Source organism: Misgurnus anguillicaudatus, chromosome 1 (genome assembly GCF_027580225.2).
Source record: "Misgurnus anguillicaudatus chromosome 1, ASM2758022v2, whole genome shotgun sequence".
Lineage (NCBI taxonomy): Eukaryota > Metazoa > Chordata > Actinopteri > Cypriniformes > Cobitidae > Misgurnus > Misgurnus anguillicaudatus.
The window spans coordinates 24,869,462-24,886,674 of NC_073337.2; the positions used below are offsets into that span (position 1 = coordinate 24,869,462).

The window sequence follows — 17,213 nt, forward strand, 5'->3', positions numbered from 1 at the left end:
CGACCAAAATATGCTTAGGGCCCCTGAAGGTCTAGGGCCGGCTCTGTGCACTGTAAATCAGTTGTTCTCAAACTTTTTCGGCGTGCGCCCCCCTGGTGTATGGTGCATACCTTTGCGGTCGCCCAAAGAAAATGTATGACATTAAAAAACCTTAACATTTGAATTAAACAAAACATTAAATTATACAACATATTGCTGGTGGTAAGTAGCCTAATTTTTCTGAGGTTTAATTACACAAAATTTATGATAAATTAATGTACTTAATAAAATGTCATAAAACTGGGACCCCATTGAGGGCCATAGCCCCCAGTTTGACAACCATTGCTTTAAGTAACTTTGAACAGAATGTCTATCATATATACATATATGTGTCTGCTTAATGCCTAAATATGTAAATACATTATTAAAGGAATAGTCCATTTTTTAAAAAGAAAAATCCAGATAATTTACTCACCACCATGTCATCCAAAATGTTGATGTCTTTCTTTGTTCAGTTGAGAAGAAATTATGTTTTTTGAGGAAAACATTGCAGGATTTTTCTCATTTTAATAGACTTTAATAGACACCAACAATTAACACTTAACTCAACACGTAACAGTTTTTTTCAATGGAGTTTCAAAGGACTATAAACAATCCCAAATGAGGCATAAGTGTCTTATCTAGCAAAACGATTGTCATTTTTGACAAGAAAAATAACAAATATACACTTTTAAACCACAACTTCTTGTCTAGATCTGGTCGTGATGCGCCAGGTGACCCCACGTAATACGTCATGACGTCAAGAGATCACAGAAGACGAGCGCGAAACTCCGCCCCAGTGTTTACAAGTGTGTTGAAAGAGGACCGTTCCTACGTTGTTGTATGTCAACTGATGCTAATCAATGTCTTTGTGTCAGTTTATTGTTTACAATGGTCCGCAAATGTGCGTTTTATATATGTAACACGTGACCTCCCTACGTCACTACGCATTTACGTTAGGTCGCGCTGGACCTAGACGAAAAGTTGTGGTTTAAAAGAGCATAACTTTTTTTCTTGTCAAAAATGACAATCGTTTCGCTATATAAGACCCTTATGCCTTGTTTGGGATTGTTTATAGTCCTTTGAAACTCGGTTGAAAAAAAATGTTACGTGTTGAGTTAAGTGTTAATTGTTGGTGTCTATTAAAGTCCATTAAAATGAGAAAAATCCTGCAATGTTTTCCTCAAAAAACATAATTTCTTCTCGACTGAACAAAGAAAGAAATCAACATTTTAGATGACATGGTGGTGAGAAAAAATTGTCTGGATTTTTCTTTTAAGAAAATGGAAAATTCCTTTAAGTTATAAATAGACTATAACTAAAAATGTGTTCTAACGGAAGATGCGGTCACACATGCGCTTCAATCCAGACCAATCTTTTCATTATGATTTACAGTTGTACGACCTTAATCTCAGTCTCAGCATGAGCCAGATTACCATAAATCTCAGATTTACTATAGTTGGGACTGGAAAAGATCATTATTTTATTCCAGCTCAGGTATAGCGGCAGGGGTCCTAAGGGAGGCTTCACCGGTGTTTGATTCAAGGTTGAAGCACTGTTTCTGGTTCCTTTTGACTTTGGAGACCTTGCAGAGAAGGAATACAAATGATGATAGTTTCCATTACCAATGTCATTATGATCCATCACGTGTTTACCATCGAAGCATCACAAAATTCCTTTATGTAGTGTGTTTTGGGCATCATTCCAGTAGGATTTAATAGTGTTTGATTGCCATCTGCCAGATAACATTCCACCAATAGACCATTATAGTTTCCATTAAAATTAATATAATTCCCATTATAACCATTAAATCCATTTTAATTTCTGTGATCGTTTATTTCAGAAGGTAGGGATCTATTGCACACCTCGAGTGGAGGGAGGGAGAGAGAGGGAGAGAGGGAGGGAGGGGGAAGAAAGAGAGATAGAAAGAGAGAGATCCACACGAGCCCCGTCACATACATCATTCGTGGGATCGGTAAAATCACACAGGTACACGCGAGCACTTCACACTTCTGTAACACCTGGGCCCATCTGAAGCTCCGCCCACAGGGCGTGGAGAACCAGCGAATTGTTTTTGACGCTGAATTCCCAACATCGCCCATTCTTCAGATTTCCTCAAACTGCATCGCCTTCCCGGCGTTTCCCAAGGAATACTGTTTTATTTCTACCAGCTCCAGTGATCGGTTTCAAAGACGAATAATGTAAAGCTTTTATCGCGATCGGTCTCGTGGGATTTTGATCTGGCAGTTTACCCAAAGAAATCTTGATCTGGCATCGCGAGTTTTTCCTGAGAAAGGTGAGCGACTGTTTAACTTTCAGTTTGTTTTAACTACGAGGTTTACGTTTCTCAGTCGAGCGTATACAATATTTGTCTCTTTTGATAACATTCTCGGCAGATTATATAGAAAATATCCCGTATAGCATTTGCTTCTGAAGCTTTGTAACACTTTTGATGACAACAGAAAACATCGCGCAAGTTGTATATTCGTTGTTGTTTCTTTTTCCGTTGTCGGTTAACAATGTAAAAACCGTAAACGTATTTAAAATCAAGAAAAGTCACGCGCGGGGATCGTGAGGAGGATGTGGACTCACGCGATGTCGATATTTCTATCAAACTGATCAATTCTGTATCAGGTCGCTTTTTAGCGTCACATGTTTACCTTTAGTCATTCAAGGGCGTAAGAAACAAGCTTTTCGAGTTTTACCTCAGAAAAAACAAGTTCGCGTGCTGTTGCCAACGACCTCAAACTGCTTTTAGTGTTTGCTGTTTTATCGCTTGTGTAAATCGCTTGGTGATGCAGATGGTTTTAAAGCTCTCCAAGTAGTTCAGCTGGTGTGTTACCACGTTTTACTGAGGTAAAACACGATTTTACATTCAGTATGTTGCGTTTGGTTGTTGTGGACCATTTGTTGCAGCATAGATTTTTGTCCTAAACTACACATCCATCTCTCTTCCTGTCATTATCATCCGAACTCATTTTCAGTAAGTTTCTCTTACCTTCGTTTCATTTTCTCCTCGGTTGTTTGTTTTCCCAATTCATTGCGCAAGCTGTTGTGATAAAATCAACTGTAATGGGGTAATCAAATTTCTCCCTGCCTTGTAATTAGATGTCTGTATTGCTGTTTGTGTAGATGGAAGTTCACTGCTGGTAACATTACACAAATGTTTGTGATCAGTTTTATTGTCTGAAGACAAGTTAAAGACATGCAATGTAGAGACCTGCCCATCTGCTTTATGCTTTACAGATTAGAGCTGAAAAAGAAACTGATGTTTTTAATTTGTTGCAGTCCAAAGTCTTAATGTCTTATATTTTTTAAGTAAAATTGGTGGTCATAACAATGAGTTTGAACTTGTATAACTCACATAAATGGACTTTATTTAGATTTGGCTGATGTTTTATAAGAAAATATATAACACACTGTTTCTGGGAAATATCCTCCACATGCTGTATGCTTAATCCCAACCCATAAACCTCGAAGCTTTAAATTTAATCCCCACACCAAACCTAAAACCCTGACCGAAATGCCCACAACAGCCTAGTAGTATTAAAAAGAAAAACATTTTGGTGCAATTCATGTCAATTGACTGGCACAAATGCATATTATTAGCATAATAAAGCGAAATTACCAAAATATCGGACATGCATATTGAAAGTGGTTGCAATTAATGAATATATATTCATTTTCCCAAGGTTATGTATAGTGGTGGCTGGTGACTTATCTTTCAAGTGGCGCAAATTCCAAATATGTGTTCAGAGTATCACGTGTGTTTTCTCGTCATTTCAAAATATGTGTTCATTGCGTCATGCGCATCATGCGTCTTGTCAAAATAAGTGCCTGCTGCACACACGTCGAAAGGGTTTATGATCACGTTCACAAAATACTCGCAAGTATCTGGCAAATGTAAGCGTAACTTTTATCAAAATTCCTTTGGACGCGTGTGCAGCATGCACTTATTTTGACAAAATGCATGACGTGCCAAACACATATTTTGACTTGACGAGCCACATACATGACGAGCTACATGTCTTGACGAGCTTTGCATCGTGCACCCTCGCAAAGGAAGTCACCGGCCACCACAGATTATGTATAGACGGTTTCATCGAACGCATGTGTGCTGACGCGATATACGTCTGGATCCGAACTTAACTTCCGGTTTCATTTTTTTAATGGTCTGAATAGTTGCTAAACTGATCTCTTGAACAAATGCCTTGTCGAAAATAACAAATGTTTTGGTTCCCTAGGTAATCTACGTGTTGTTTTTTGCTTGTTATATAAACTACGTTTAAAGAACTTTGTTGTTATTTATTCTTAGCGGAGTTTACCGGAAGTTACCTGCGGACCACGACAGCCGCTTATTTATGTTGTTACTGCTGAAACAGTTTTAGCAAAACACCATGGCACATGAATGAGTGATTGTGTGTGGTCTGACGTCTTGAAGATGATCAATGATCAGAAAGAATGTGAAACATGTTTGTTATGTGGTTTTTAGTATTTAAACATACTTTAATATATTTAAATATTTGATCAACTTAAAGCATTATCATATTGCATATTGTTTATCGCACCATTTAGCAAAGTATCGCATTTCTGTCAATAGAGTGCAGCCCTAGTGCATATTAGGTTTGTAAGGGACCAATTAAAGGGATAGTTCCCCCAAAAATGAAAATTTCTTATCCTCATGTTCTAATTGTAAACATTGACTTCCATAGTAGAAAACAAATATGGAAGTATTGTGATAAATAATGATGAAGATGATATTTTGATAAATGATTGTAGGCACAAAGTTGACGGTACCCATTGAATTCCATTGTATTTGTTTTTCTTACTATGGAAGTCAATGGTTACCATCAGCTGTGTGGTTACCATTATTTATCAAAATATCTTCTTTTGTGGTCACCAGAAAAAAAGAAATTCATGCAGATTTAGAACAAAATGAGGATGCGAAAGTGATGAAGAATTTTCATTTTTTGGTGAACTATCCCTTTAACATTTGTTGCCTAAATCCCGAGTATGTTCAGGTTGTTGCATTTGTATAAAAATGTGCTTTAAAATTATGAGCTAGCCTTTGGGCAAAAGTTTGTTTAGATTTGTTTGGAATGTGAATGGTCCAGTTTCTTGAGTGATTCAGAGCAGGAAGTGCTCCGACCCCCTCAAGGTCAAAGTTCATTGGTCAAAAACAGAAAGCAGAGCGAGAAAGCCCTCCCCATTCTTCTATTCTTCATTACTTATGAGCAGTGACTGTGCTTGTTTGTTTTTCTTTTTGAGAAACATGCAGATAGCATACAGTGGTCTCATTCATACTGTTCCTAAGGACTTTCTGCATATCATGTATGTATTTGTGTGCTCATCTTGGTTTAAGACACTGACTTATCAATCCTTATCTGCGTTATCTAGTTTTGTTATGTTGACGAGTAAAGATTTTTTGCTGAAAGCGTGCACATATTTGCGATTATGGTCTCAGTGTCCTTGTTCAATCTGTAATCTCTGCTCTCCTCATAAAGCCCATCTGTGGTCTGGATGTTCTCTAAGTTATCCGTACTTCCTGAGCATCCCACTCATTTATGAGCTAAGCTCAATGGCTTTGCCCGCTGTTTATGCTACAGACATGAATAATTTTGTTTGTTTAGAAGAGGTGTGTTGTTTTTTTGTGTTGGTGGACAAAAAAGGAAAAAAAAGTCATAGACTTGGGACCTTAGCAATATCTAGAGATGTCTGAAGTGAACGTTTATGGTTTGGGCTGTTAAGCAGCCCCCAAGACACTAGGATTGGGGCTATGTGCCGCTAACACTTTGTCAGCAAATGAATAAAATGCAGACATGGGTCACAAGTCGCACCTCGTGCTGCCGTTTGAGATTCGCATGACTGGTTTTGTGTTTGCGCAGGGCATATAAAACATTCACTTTTTAAAAACGCGTCTTGAGAATGTATCAGTGGCCACGCTAACAATGTTAATAACTGAGGTTAGTTGAACCTTATACTTTTATTCAAATTTCTTGACTAGTTGTTTGGACAGCCTTTTGATATTTTGTTGATACTAAGGCTGCATAACTAATCGATCAAATCAATAATGAACCAGTTTGTTTAAAAACAAAGCAGCGTTGCCAAGTCCACAGCGATGCCAAGTCTTTCGGCACTGAGTTCTGAATTGGGGTACTTTTAAACTGTTTCAGCTGGTTGATGTTTTTCTATGGGTTAGAGATGAAAGGATTTGGTTTAATTAGTTGTTGGTATTTGCGATGTGAATAGTCATTGGGATGCTTTTGGGTTAGTTTTAAATAGCCATTGGACTGGTTTGTTACGTGAATCTGGCAACCCTGATAGGACAATAAAGGGAGCAAAAGTGCAAAAAAATCTAGTTAATAAAGGATTAATTTTGTTCTTAAATATAAGGGTCGATTAATCTGAAAGATTTAATCAATTTTTAAAAATAATTTCAAGTTGCAGCCCTAGACAATACTTAGTTTTGTCATTCTTAGTGAAATCTACTTAAATATGTTAACATGTAACCGATCTCAGGACCGGACCTCTCGCTGAAGGTCTGGTAATCTTTGGTTTCGGCCTGTGTGTTTGATATCCGGTTGCCCTTCACTGTCAGCTATTGGAATTGAAGAAAACATCTTGACAGCCTGAGAACGGCACTTCGTATATGATGACGCTAATGGATTTCTGTGGGCTCTAATTTACGCCTGTGTCAAGCTAATGGATCTGCACTGGTAGATTGTGTTGAGAATAATGAAAAAGCCGTACAAAGGCCAACGTCTATTGATGGGACGCCACTTCACCACAATGCCTGTTACAACCTCGTTTTTTCTCCTCCAATCAGCTTTATTTCATTCATAATGTGGCTTTTATTCATCATATTTATTTGAGGAATGAGGTGGAGCGAGTGAGATGGAGACATGTCAAGACTTGTGTGGTGTCCTACAGCTCGTGTCTTCTGGGGTTGGAGCAAGCTAATTCATACGCTTGTTGCCCTTCCTGTGCTTTATCAGGGGACAAAAGTTTAGTTTATTTTAGGTTGCCTGAAGTGTTACCATTTATGAGCAATTATATGATTTTAGGATCATGGAAATTTGATTTGAAGTTCTAAACTTAGGTTCGGGAGGAGCATAAACATTCAGTCCCGTCAATCACTTTGAAAGCTTATATAAGCAAGTCTGTCTTCACACCTTCCCAGTGATGATTGATCTGGCATCCCTTCTCTTCCCCAATTTACTTCTTCATTTTTTCTTTCCTCTCTCCGTGGAGGGGGTTCGAGCTCCTTCCGAGGAAAGCAAGTCAAGTTTTTTGCCGTTATTTATTAGACTAAATGCGGAGGCAAACTAGTGAACTATTGTTTACATTTAGTCACATGATATGCTCCAAGTTTCTGGAAAATGCCATGAGTGATGTATTACTAAATCTGCGCATCGTCCAAGCAGAAGTAGTTGTCATGTTAAAAATGGCCAAATTTTGGTTAATTGCTTGGCCTAAATAAAATTAAAGAGATCATTGCAGATCGCTATAGCTAATAATATGTTACAAGACTTAGCTTGGCTGAAATGGAGATGAGCATAAAAGTGAGTTTATTAGCTCATTTAACTTTAACATCCTAGAATGTCTTCTTTTATTGTCTTAGACCAGAACATGAACATTAATAAATAAAATTTAAAGATAAAGGCTTCAGAAGTGCTTTTCAATGTGACTGAGCTTCATTCAAGATTAGCGATGCATGAGACAACATTTATGTGCCGATATAATATTCAATTATTTTTGATGACATCTACCGATACCAATAGTTTTGCTTTTTAGTCCTTGTTTAAAATGATGATGAAATCGTAGAAGTGCAGAGCGTACAAACTTTTACCGAGGTTTATCCTCCCATTTTGATTGCCTGGATATAATATGCCCTGATTTTCAACAATCAGTCAATGTCAGATAGAGGGAAAATGCGATTATAGGGCGATATATGGATGCGTAGTCAAGATTGTCTGCCCCACCTCTGTTTGCTTTGCATATCCTTTCTGACAAACTGGATCTATGACAGCACTTTATTCTGTGTCAAGTGAGTCAATAAACAGGCATGTGTGCAGAGGAGCTGTGTGTCTGGCTGTGCATGGCACATCGGTGGGTGTGGTTTTAAAGTGTGAGGTTGACTGTTATGCTCTTGGTCTAAATTTAGTTGATTTTTTTATTAGTAACTTGGTGTCGGCATCAATCAGAGTGATAAACCAAATTATCGCAGTGATGTCTTGGTGCCAGAGTGTGTTTCAGGGTTATCATGTGAAATGTTTGTTTAGGAACCTGTCACCAGGTCTATGAAGTGTCCTTGTGTGGCATTGTGGCAGGTGTGTACATTTTTCAATGTTTGTGTGCAACATGTGGGCGGTGTTAGTGTGTGTGAGATTGCACATGTGAATGACAGCTGTACGTCACCTAGGGACATGCACCCTCCAGTGTCTCACCACACATTTGGTACCCCCACAAGACCCACAACCCTTATGCCCTGCCCTGCCTTCATGCTTCATGACAGACAAAAGCTCATAATGTACTGAAGTGGAAATTAAGATGACTGATTGCTTCATTTATTCATCTATTCACCACTTTGATTGCCCTAGAACGCATTTAAATCACTTTGTGATGCGAATCTGTACTTTTTTTAATGCAATCGTGATCGCTATTAAGCCTCATTGTTTGTTCAAACCAGAATGACCGGCGTCTTTGCTCTGAATTCGGCATTGTCCGCAAGCTTTTCGGGGTCAGGTTACGCTCTGTGAACGCCAAATCTCTTTCAGCTTGAAACACGAGGACTTTGACCCGGGTTTTACGGCGTTACACAATTCAAACAAAAGTCCATTTACTGAGCGGTTATTGAACAAGGTGCTTGTCCTTAAAGACTCACATTTGGTGTCACACTCGGCGTTGGGTGTGCGAGGAAGGGGGTTCAGTCTATGGTCTGATTGTTTTTGAGGGGCCCCGCAATGAAACTATTGCTGCCTTTAAGAACCTCCAGCCGAGCTCTCCCGTCCAGCTTGCTTTTTATTCAGGGACCCAAATAAAACAAGAACATGTTCTACTTGATGCTTGCCAGGGGAAAGAGAGAGAGAAAGAGATGTGGAAGTCTATTCAGCTCTACCCTAATGTCAGTCAAGTGCTTCTCATTTACTGAACTTCAAAGGAGACACTTTTCTGCATTTTGCTCCATCTGATTTGAATGATGAATGCAAATTCATAACACTGTGACTAGATAAGCCACACGGTAACTCAACGGGAGCCTCTGCCGTGCACAGTTTATATAAACATCCCATTGAGTCACCATTTGGTCTAAATCTGAAAACACAAAAATATTTGAAATCGTCTCTGTTCTTTGGCCCTTTTGAACTGGCACATGGTAGATTTAGGGGCTCATTCTATTCAACATTTGCTTATAAAAAGTATTTATTAAGCACCTTTTTTAGAAGGATATTAAGTGTTCAGGGTTTTCCCGCAGAAAATTTGTTAGTTAAGGTGGTTAAGGTGTTGTGAAGCGCGTCCGTGCTATTCTCCAAGATGCACTTGACTGCCTTTTGTGCAGCACATTTTTTTTTTTTTTTGACGACCTAGTTAAGGCGGTAGGGTTTCCCAGCTTAGGCGGGCCACCCGAACTGCAAAGTGCTGCGGGAAACCCTGGTGTTCATTTGCATTGTATTACTGATCATTCATTTATCTCTAACAATATTCAAAATTTATTTAAAAGTGATCAAATATAATACTGCATAATTTGTAAAATTGTTCTCTGATATCTTCATAAAGGCTTTTTAAAGTGCAAACATTTTTCGGAGACTATTTTACATGTTCATTTACAACCCTAGGATTTGCCTTGCATTTTGTTTTTGTCTGATTTTGTATATAGCGAATCTGCTTACAGCACATGCCGTTAGCCTTTTTTGTGTTTGTGAAATGTACCGGTGAATCGGTCCTCGATAACATTGACACAGCGGGATTTAATTCCTCCGCGGGCATCAGTGGCAGTGCTGTTAATCCTCAAACAGTCCAATTTCCTCACACTGAGCTTTAATTTTAATTATCGTCTTTAAAATACTGCTAATATTTCGTCCTGCTGAGCCCTGCAAATAGCCCAGAACTGTAGGATATTTCCACCCCCCCCCAACCACCGAGGATAGGCAATATTCATTATAAAGAGCTTCGAACATGTTGTTGTGCGTACGTAGCAAAGGTCTCTGTCTGTAAGTTTGCATGTTTATCTAATTGCATGATCAAATAATAACTGGGAGTGGGGGCCTGGTTTGATTGAATTAGTGCTTGAATGCGTTTATCTTGGTGAATGTGGGGGAAGGAGGAGGCATGGATAACAGCTGGAGATGAAGGCAAATCTTACTGTCAGATCATCAGGAATTAAGGGGCGGAGTCACACCAGGCCGTCCGGGTTGTCATGTGACTGATTATCTTATCACTATCTGACAGATACGGAAATTCCCACTCCAAGTACTTTACGCATTAGTGACTGCTTTGCATGATTCATTGACCTCATTCCATGATTTTCCAACATTTCGGAATGTTTTTGAATCTTCAGATTCGCTGATTGTCTTTAAGCCGTGCCCGTGTCCTTGTTTAAACTTGGGGGATGGAGAGGGTTGCTAACCTGTGAGGTGAACGACCTGTTAACGGATTGACCTCTGCTTGCCTCCAGTAGTATTTAATAGCCACTAAATCACTACGGGCTTCCTCTGGATCAGTTATGGACTACTGAGAGTGTGTGATAAGTGAGTGTTCACTTCGGCACACGGTTGCACTCAGGTCAAATGTGACAGTGTGACATTTTAAGGGGGTTTTGATGACTGCTTTCAGACGCGTGCTTTTTTCTTGCTTGTGTTCAAGTCGCTGCTGCTTTTTGGGTGGGCGGTTTGTTACAAGCATGGTTTTTATCACATTGCTAAGTGGTTTGGGATAGTTGCTTACTTGCTTGAGTAAACATAGTCTTGTGCCCTTAAATGTTCTTGTGTTTAGGTACAGTTTGAATCCTTTTATGCATTTCTTTTTTTAATCATTTATCATTCATGTGCCAGGTGAAGGAATATCACATAATGATTTAAGATATTATTCATGTATGTAGCACAAAATGAGTTGCAGGATAAAGTTTTAAACCTAGGGGTTTGATCAAATCCTAATGTGCAATAGGAAAAGTGATGCTTTTCTTAGCAAACATACTTGAATGTTGTTGCAATCTTTGCCATCTTGAGCTCGGAATCTGCTTTGGCATTTCCCAAGTTGATGGATCACTTGACGCTGAGATGGGTGGGAAATTTTCAATCTTACACACAAACTGTTTTCCTATTAGATTCCAAGATACAGTGGATAGATTTGGTGTGTGTCCGTGTGAGAGAAATTTGAAAATGGAGATTTAACCAATTTCACGTGTAGTTGCACGTATTCAAGCAGCATGAATGTTGAAGGAATGTGTTCTGTGTGTGTGTGTGTTTGTGTTACGAAGTCTGTGTTTCAGCTCACAAGCTTAATTTCCTGTGTGCTGGCTCGCTGCCCGTCTGATGCTGGCTGGGTGCCTTTCTTTTTCCCTCTCGCTCGCTCTATCATTCCCTTTCCCAGAATTCCCTGCTAGTGTCCCAGTGTTCATCAAAGTGGCCCACTGCATTGGTCTGCAGCTATTAAACAGAACCAAATGTCACAGTATTACTCTAGATCTCATTTTTTTCTACGCACACACACACACACACACACACACACACACACACACACACACACACACACACACACACACACTTTCCAAGCATCTTTTGCAGCGATTTTTGTGTGAGCATATCAGTGAACACCCCTGACCACTTGGTGAGTTTCACGTCTTTGTAAATGAAAGTTTAATGCATTTTAGGAAGGATTGTTCCTGTGCACCTATGAACCCATTGTAGAGGTGGGGGCTGATACAAGAAACACCTGAAAATTCTCTGGCCAGCATCATATGTCCAAATTTCAGTCAAAACCGTTCTATTTCATCATAAACAATCTGAAAACAGGGCTTTAAGTGTAAAATACCGAACTTGTTCTTTAAAGGAATATTCCACTTTTATGAAAATTTCTGATAATTTACTCGCCCCCATGTCATCCAAGATGGTTTGTCTTACTTTGTTTGAAAAGAATAAAAAAATTTAGGAAAACATTTCAGAATTTTTCTTTATATAGTGTTTACTTTAGTTTATAGTTTCAATGCAATTTAAAATTGGAGTTTCAGTGCACCTTCAAAGGACTATAAACAATCCCAAGCGAGGCAAATCACATCTGCAATCGCCATTTTTGGCAAAAAACTACATTTAACCTACAACTTTTAATCTTGCACTAGTCATTTGATGTGCCAGCGTCAAACACAGTCATTCAAAATATTCTTTATTATCATGAAAATACCTGAAACTATTTGAAAAACAGTAATGTAAATATGCTTATAGACATTTCCTGGAATAGCGTTTGTAATGGTACTTCTTCTGTGGCACAAATAGAGTTTCTGCATGAGAGCGCCCTCTGGCTTTTAGATGTGTCGGCATTTTACTAGAGCCCGACCGATATGCATTTTTTGGGGCCGATGCCGATACAGATATTAGATAGTAAAAAAAAAGACCGATAACGATATATCGGCCGATATTCATTATGTGCATATTATAGTACAGTATATTATACTACTACAGTACTGTACATAGAATACACTATATACATTAACAAAATATACTATATATAAATACTTTTTGCAATGATCACTCTATGATCACACCAAAAATGTGGTGATCAAACACTTAAAATGACGTGACAAAGACATGTAATATAGGCAGGTGTGTTTTACAAGTTAACAATAAACTTTATTATCCAAAATGATTCTGATATAAGTGCACAAAACAGTAAATTTGACTTATTATAAATAACTTTAAAACACAAACAAAACAAAATACATATAACTTAAACCATTGTCAGTTTTGATGAGAATAATGTTATATTAGGCTTATTTTAAAAAATGGAAACTTATAAAGTCATTGTTTATTAGCTTTACAGTAAGTTATGTACTTCACAAAATAATTAAAAACTTACCGTTCAGACGACAATGCTTGACTTACTGACAACATACTGATGTAGGCTTATGTTTAATGTACTGCACAACGTTTTTATAACACGAACCCACAGTGTTCTGCCGGGACTTTAAACTTTTATAAAACTAAAGCGTCTGCTCTCCGCCTCTTTTATTTAAGAAAGGGTGTAAAGTTGCACGAGCTTATTTAATCAATTCCTTTGAAATGAGCATGTAACAGCACAAGCAGCTGTACTCCCACAGACTGCGCGTCAGTTTAAGCGCGTCCTTTCTCCGCCTCGCGTCATTTCTTCCGCTTGCGTTTGAAACAACTCGCAAGTGGACAAAAAAGACTTATTAAAACCACCAAATGTAAACAGGAATGTGTCTCTCTCGTCCACTTATAATCCAATCGACCAAAGCGCGTCTTAATACCAGGTGTAAAATGTTTTGAAGAAACCGCGTGACTGCCGCGACCGCCACCTGAACTGAGAGACTGACTGAAGTGAAGGGGGTGGGGGATTGGCTGATGTCACTACAGTGAGTGACCTGAGTCGCCATTAGCAACCAATAGGGCGCACTCTGCTGGACAAACAAGTACTTACATCTTTCAAAAGCATTTAATGTGTTCTGTAAGGAACGTTCATATCGGCTTCATATCAGCGGCTAATACGCCGATACAGATATATCTGCGACATGCTCATATCGGCCGATAAAATCGGCAAAACGATAAATCGGTCGGGCTCTACATTTTACCCTAATTCATTAAATGTATTTATTCAGAAAATGCGCACTTGCACGATTAATCGTCCCAGCCTTAGCCAGCGTGACGTGTTACATATGTGACACGTGTTCCATATCTGACTTTCGGATCATTTTAAACGATAAACTGACACAAAGACTAGGGATGCACAGATCCGATATCTTGGATTAGTATTGGGGCTGATCTGGGCTTTTTTGTCTGGATCGGATATTGGACCAACAGGACCGATCCAATTCCGGACATTCATTAATGTCATTCCACATACAACAATGTTGGAACGGTCTTCTTTCTACACACTTGCAAACACTGGAGCGGTAGTTTCGCATAGTTTATACGTGACCTTTCCACGTTAGTACGTAATATGTAAGGTCGCGCTGCCGCCTCACATGGCTAGTGTAAGGCGATGAGTTGTGGTTTAAAAGTACATATTTTAAATTTTTAATGTAGGTCAGACCAACACATGCACCCCAGAATATGAGTTTCTGATTGACTGACTCATTGAGCAAAAGCAGAGCTAAGGGTTGAGCTGTGAAGTTTCTTTTTATATCTGCAAAGCTTGTGTTTGTCAGACTTGGCACTGACCTCCATAGGTTCATACTTGCTCCATTTCACATAATGAAAAAATGCTGGTGTAACCCATTCTTTCTTTTCCTTCACACAGAAGTCCAGTCATTTCCGACACGGTTTGAGATTAGCAAAGCGCTTATCCGTCTCTCTCTCTCTCTCTCTCTCTCTCGCTCTCTCTCTCTCTCTCTCTCTCCCCCTCTCTCTCTATTCTTTAGTGAAGCTCAGACAGACACATTAAATTTTTTCCTGGCTGAAACTCGGCTCTCAAAAATATCCAGCCAAACTTTTGAACTTTTCCAAAAAAGCATATTCTGTCATTTTCTTGCCCTTTTCTAAGCTTTAGAAGGTCCTTGAAAATATTTTTCTGTTCCACTAGAATAGTAACGCAAGTTATACATTTTCAACTAAAAGATTGTAAGTAAATAATAGGGTTGCACAATTCTGGGAATTTTGGAAACTGCCCAAGGAAATTACACAGGAATGTATGGGAATTTTGGCATATGGGTAAAGATGTGTCAGATATCGAGAAAGCTAACGTTTATATATGATGCAGTTTGTAAAAATGACCGAAATTTTTTAAGAATAATTTCCTTTAAATTCCTTAAGTTTCCAACTTGGAATATTTCCAAAATTCCTGAGATCTGCAACCCGAGACTTCATTTTCTTTATGTAGAATAGGTTCTCACGCTTGTACCATATCGGCCAGGGCTTCTTGTCTGTGTTTGCAATGAATGCTTTGTCAGAGTTTGTTTCTGGCCTGAAGCTGTTCATTAGTTGAATGTCCCATATTTCCCCTCTACTGTTTTTCTCCTCCTCTCTTCTCTTTCGTCTCAGCATGCCATTTTGCTGAGTAGGCCATGCACAGCCCAGCAGATTGTAAATTCCTCAGTTTAATGCATGCAATTAGTCAAAGTCATTTGCTTAACCCGGGTATCAGAAAGTACCTAGCTAAAGAACATGGCCATATTTAGGCAATGCAGGCCTGACTGTTTTTCATTGTCAGGTTTTGATTTGATTTTCTGACATCGTAGGTGTTTGATGATGTAGTTACCATGACTTGGGATCAGGGCCAGAAGATCTGAAGCATCTCTCATCCGCAGAGCCGCCTTTGGGATAACCATCCCTCAGATGTCAAACAAACCAACGACAGCTACTCTGGGCTAGAACTTAACAGACAGCAATGCTTCAGCTATCACTCGTGCATGCACAAATGCGTAAACAACCTGAGATACGGAGTCGGTTTACCTAGCGGCACCATCCCCCCCTTTCCACCCGGCCATTGCCCGAGCACGTGAACGACCTCTAGAACATGGAGCCTTATCAGGCGGCCGCCAGTACGCATTCTTCTGAGATAAGAGCTCCAGGCGGCTGCTGTCAACATGAAGTGTGTGTAGCTGCGATCGCTTCTCGTTCGTTGCCTGGCCTGATCTGCATACCTGTGTAATGAATGCATGGGTCACTGTTGTTCAGACTGTTCAGACACTTTGTGTCTTCATGGGTTGACAGGAGATTATTATGGGGCAAAGCAATCCAGTCCAGACACACAACTGGAATTATTGGTGAGGGTCAGCACACCGGTTGGCCTTTGAGCCAGTTTTAATCAATTACAGGACTACAGTGTGTCTGTGTGGTCGTTGTGATTGCCCGACAGAACACCCTATGGTCTCTTGTGACCTATACGCATTTTCTTCAGAGATTGGATACCGGCGTAGCTCTCGTGGTTTTTTCATAACCTTTCTGTCTTTTGATCAATAATGTAATTCTGTGTGTTTGGAGTCTGAATCCAATCTTACCTGCTCCGCCCCAGCTTAACAAGGTTCTGCTGCGGTGTCCTTGAGCCATGATGTGTGTGCGTGTATGTGTGGGACAAATAAAATGGACTTGACACGGCAGAAAGGGAGGAGGGCCGAGTCTCATTTATGCTGAAGTTGTATGTGGTAATTGGCACAGGCGTGTGTGATATGAGGAAAATCTCTTAACTTTGTAAGGGTCGATAACCCAAAACACAAACAAGCAAATATAGGCTTAGCATTTTCATGCATTTTTCATTATTGCATTCGGCTCAGCTGAGTCTGATGTTATTAGATCTTGGGTGGTGTACAGGTGCGATGCCAGTTACCCAAATAGGACATTGTTCCTGGATCAACATCCTTTGTTGGTCCTGGAACAACATTCCTGCCAAACAATTATGGCCCCAACCCTAACCATTACTATTAAAGTCAACATGAAAAGGTGTTTGCAGCCCAATTTTACTTCCGTTATGTGATGCGTTTTTGAGTTGAACAGAATATTCACTTAGTATTTGTTACATTTTGATTATAAATTCCTTTCGTTATGAATAACAGGCATCAATGAATTTATGATCACGAAGTAAATAGTAATTTTCAAAGAATATGTGACTCCGCCTGTGTCTGAAATCGCATACTGTGACAGTAGGTACTGAATTCGATGAAGTGCCATTGACTGTTAAACCAGTAGGTACAACCTAGTTTGAATATGGATAGTATAAATTAATTCGGACGTACTACATCCGCCATAATTATGTGATGCATGTCATCATAACAACAAGTTAAGGGCTCATTATAGTTGTGCCTACGTCCTATGGCGTAGTTGGTTTTCATATATACTTCTGCGTCGTCGTCCACGTTGACGTGCAAACACACGCAGACCGCTGGTAGGCAGTATCCACGCGTGTAACCACAGTAGCAGCGCATTCGTCCATGAAGAAGCAATGTAGCCAGTTTAACGCACAAACGAAGAAGAAACAGCAACTTGTTGTGTATGTTTTGAGAAGACGAGCATTGATGGAAGTAAATAAACAGC

At 39.4% G+C, this 17,213-nt stretch overlaps 1 protein-coding gene across 2 annotated transcripts in view; it reads left to right on the plus strand.

The window, feature by feature from the left end:
- The first annotated feature begins 1,977 nt into the window (after positions 1–1,977).
- The window catches only part of LOC129432028 (plexin-B2), a 132,050-nt gene continuing 116,814 nt past the window's right edge, over positions 1,978–17,213 (plus strand). Inside the window, exon 1 of one of the 2 annotated variants that reach the window (XM_073868621.1) lies at positions 1,978–2,314. Coding sequence is in view for 1 of the 2 variants with exons in the window: in XM_073868620.1 (XP_073724721.1) it covers position 3,001 (1 nt within the window). In the remaining variant the exon portion in view is untranslated. Of the gene's footprint in view, positions 2,315–2,982; positions 3,002–17,213 lie in introns of those variants that run through there. The other variant, XM_073868620.1, reaches the window with a different exon arrangement.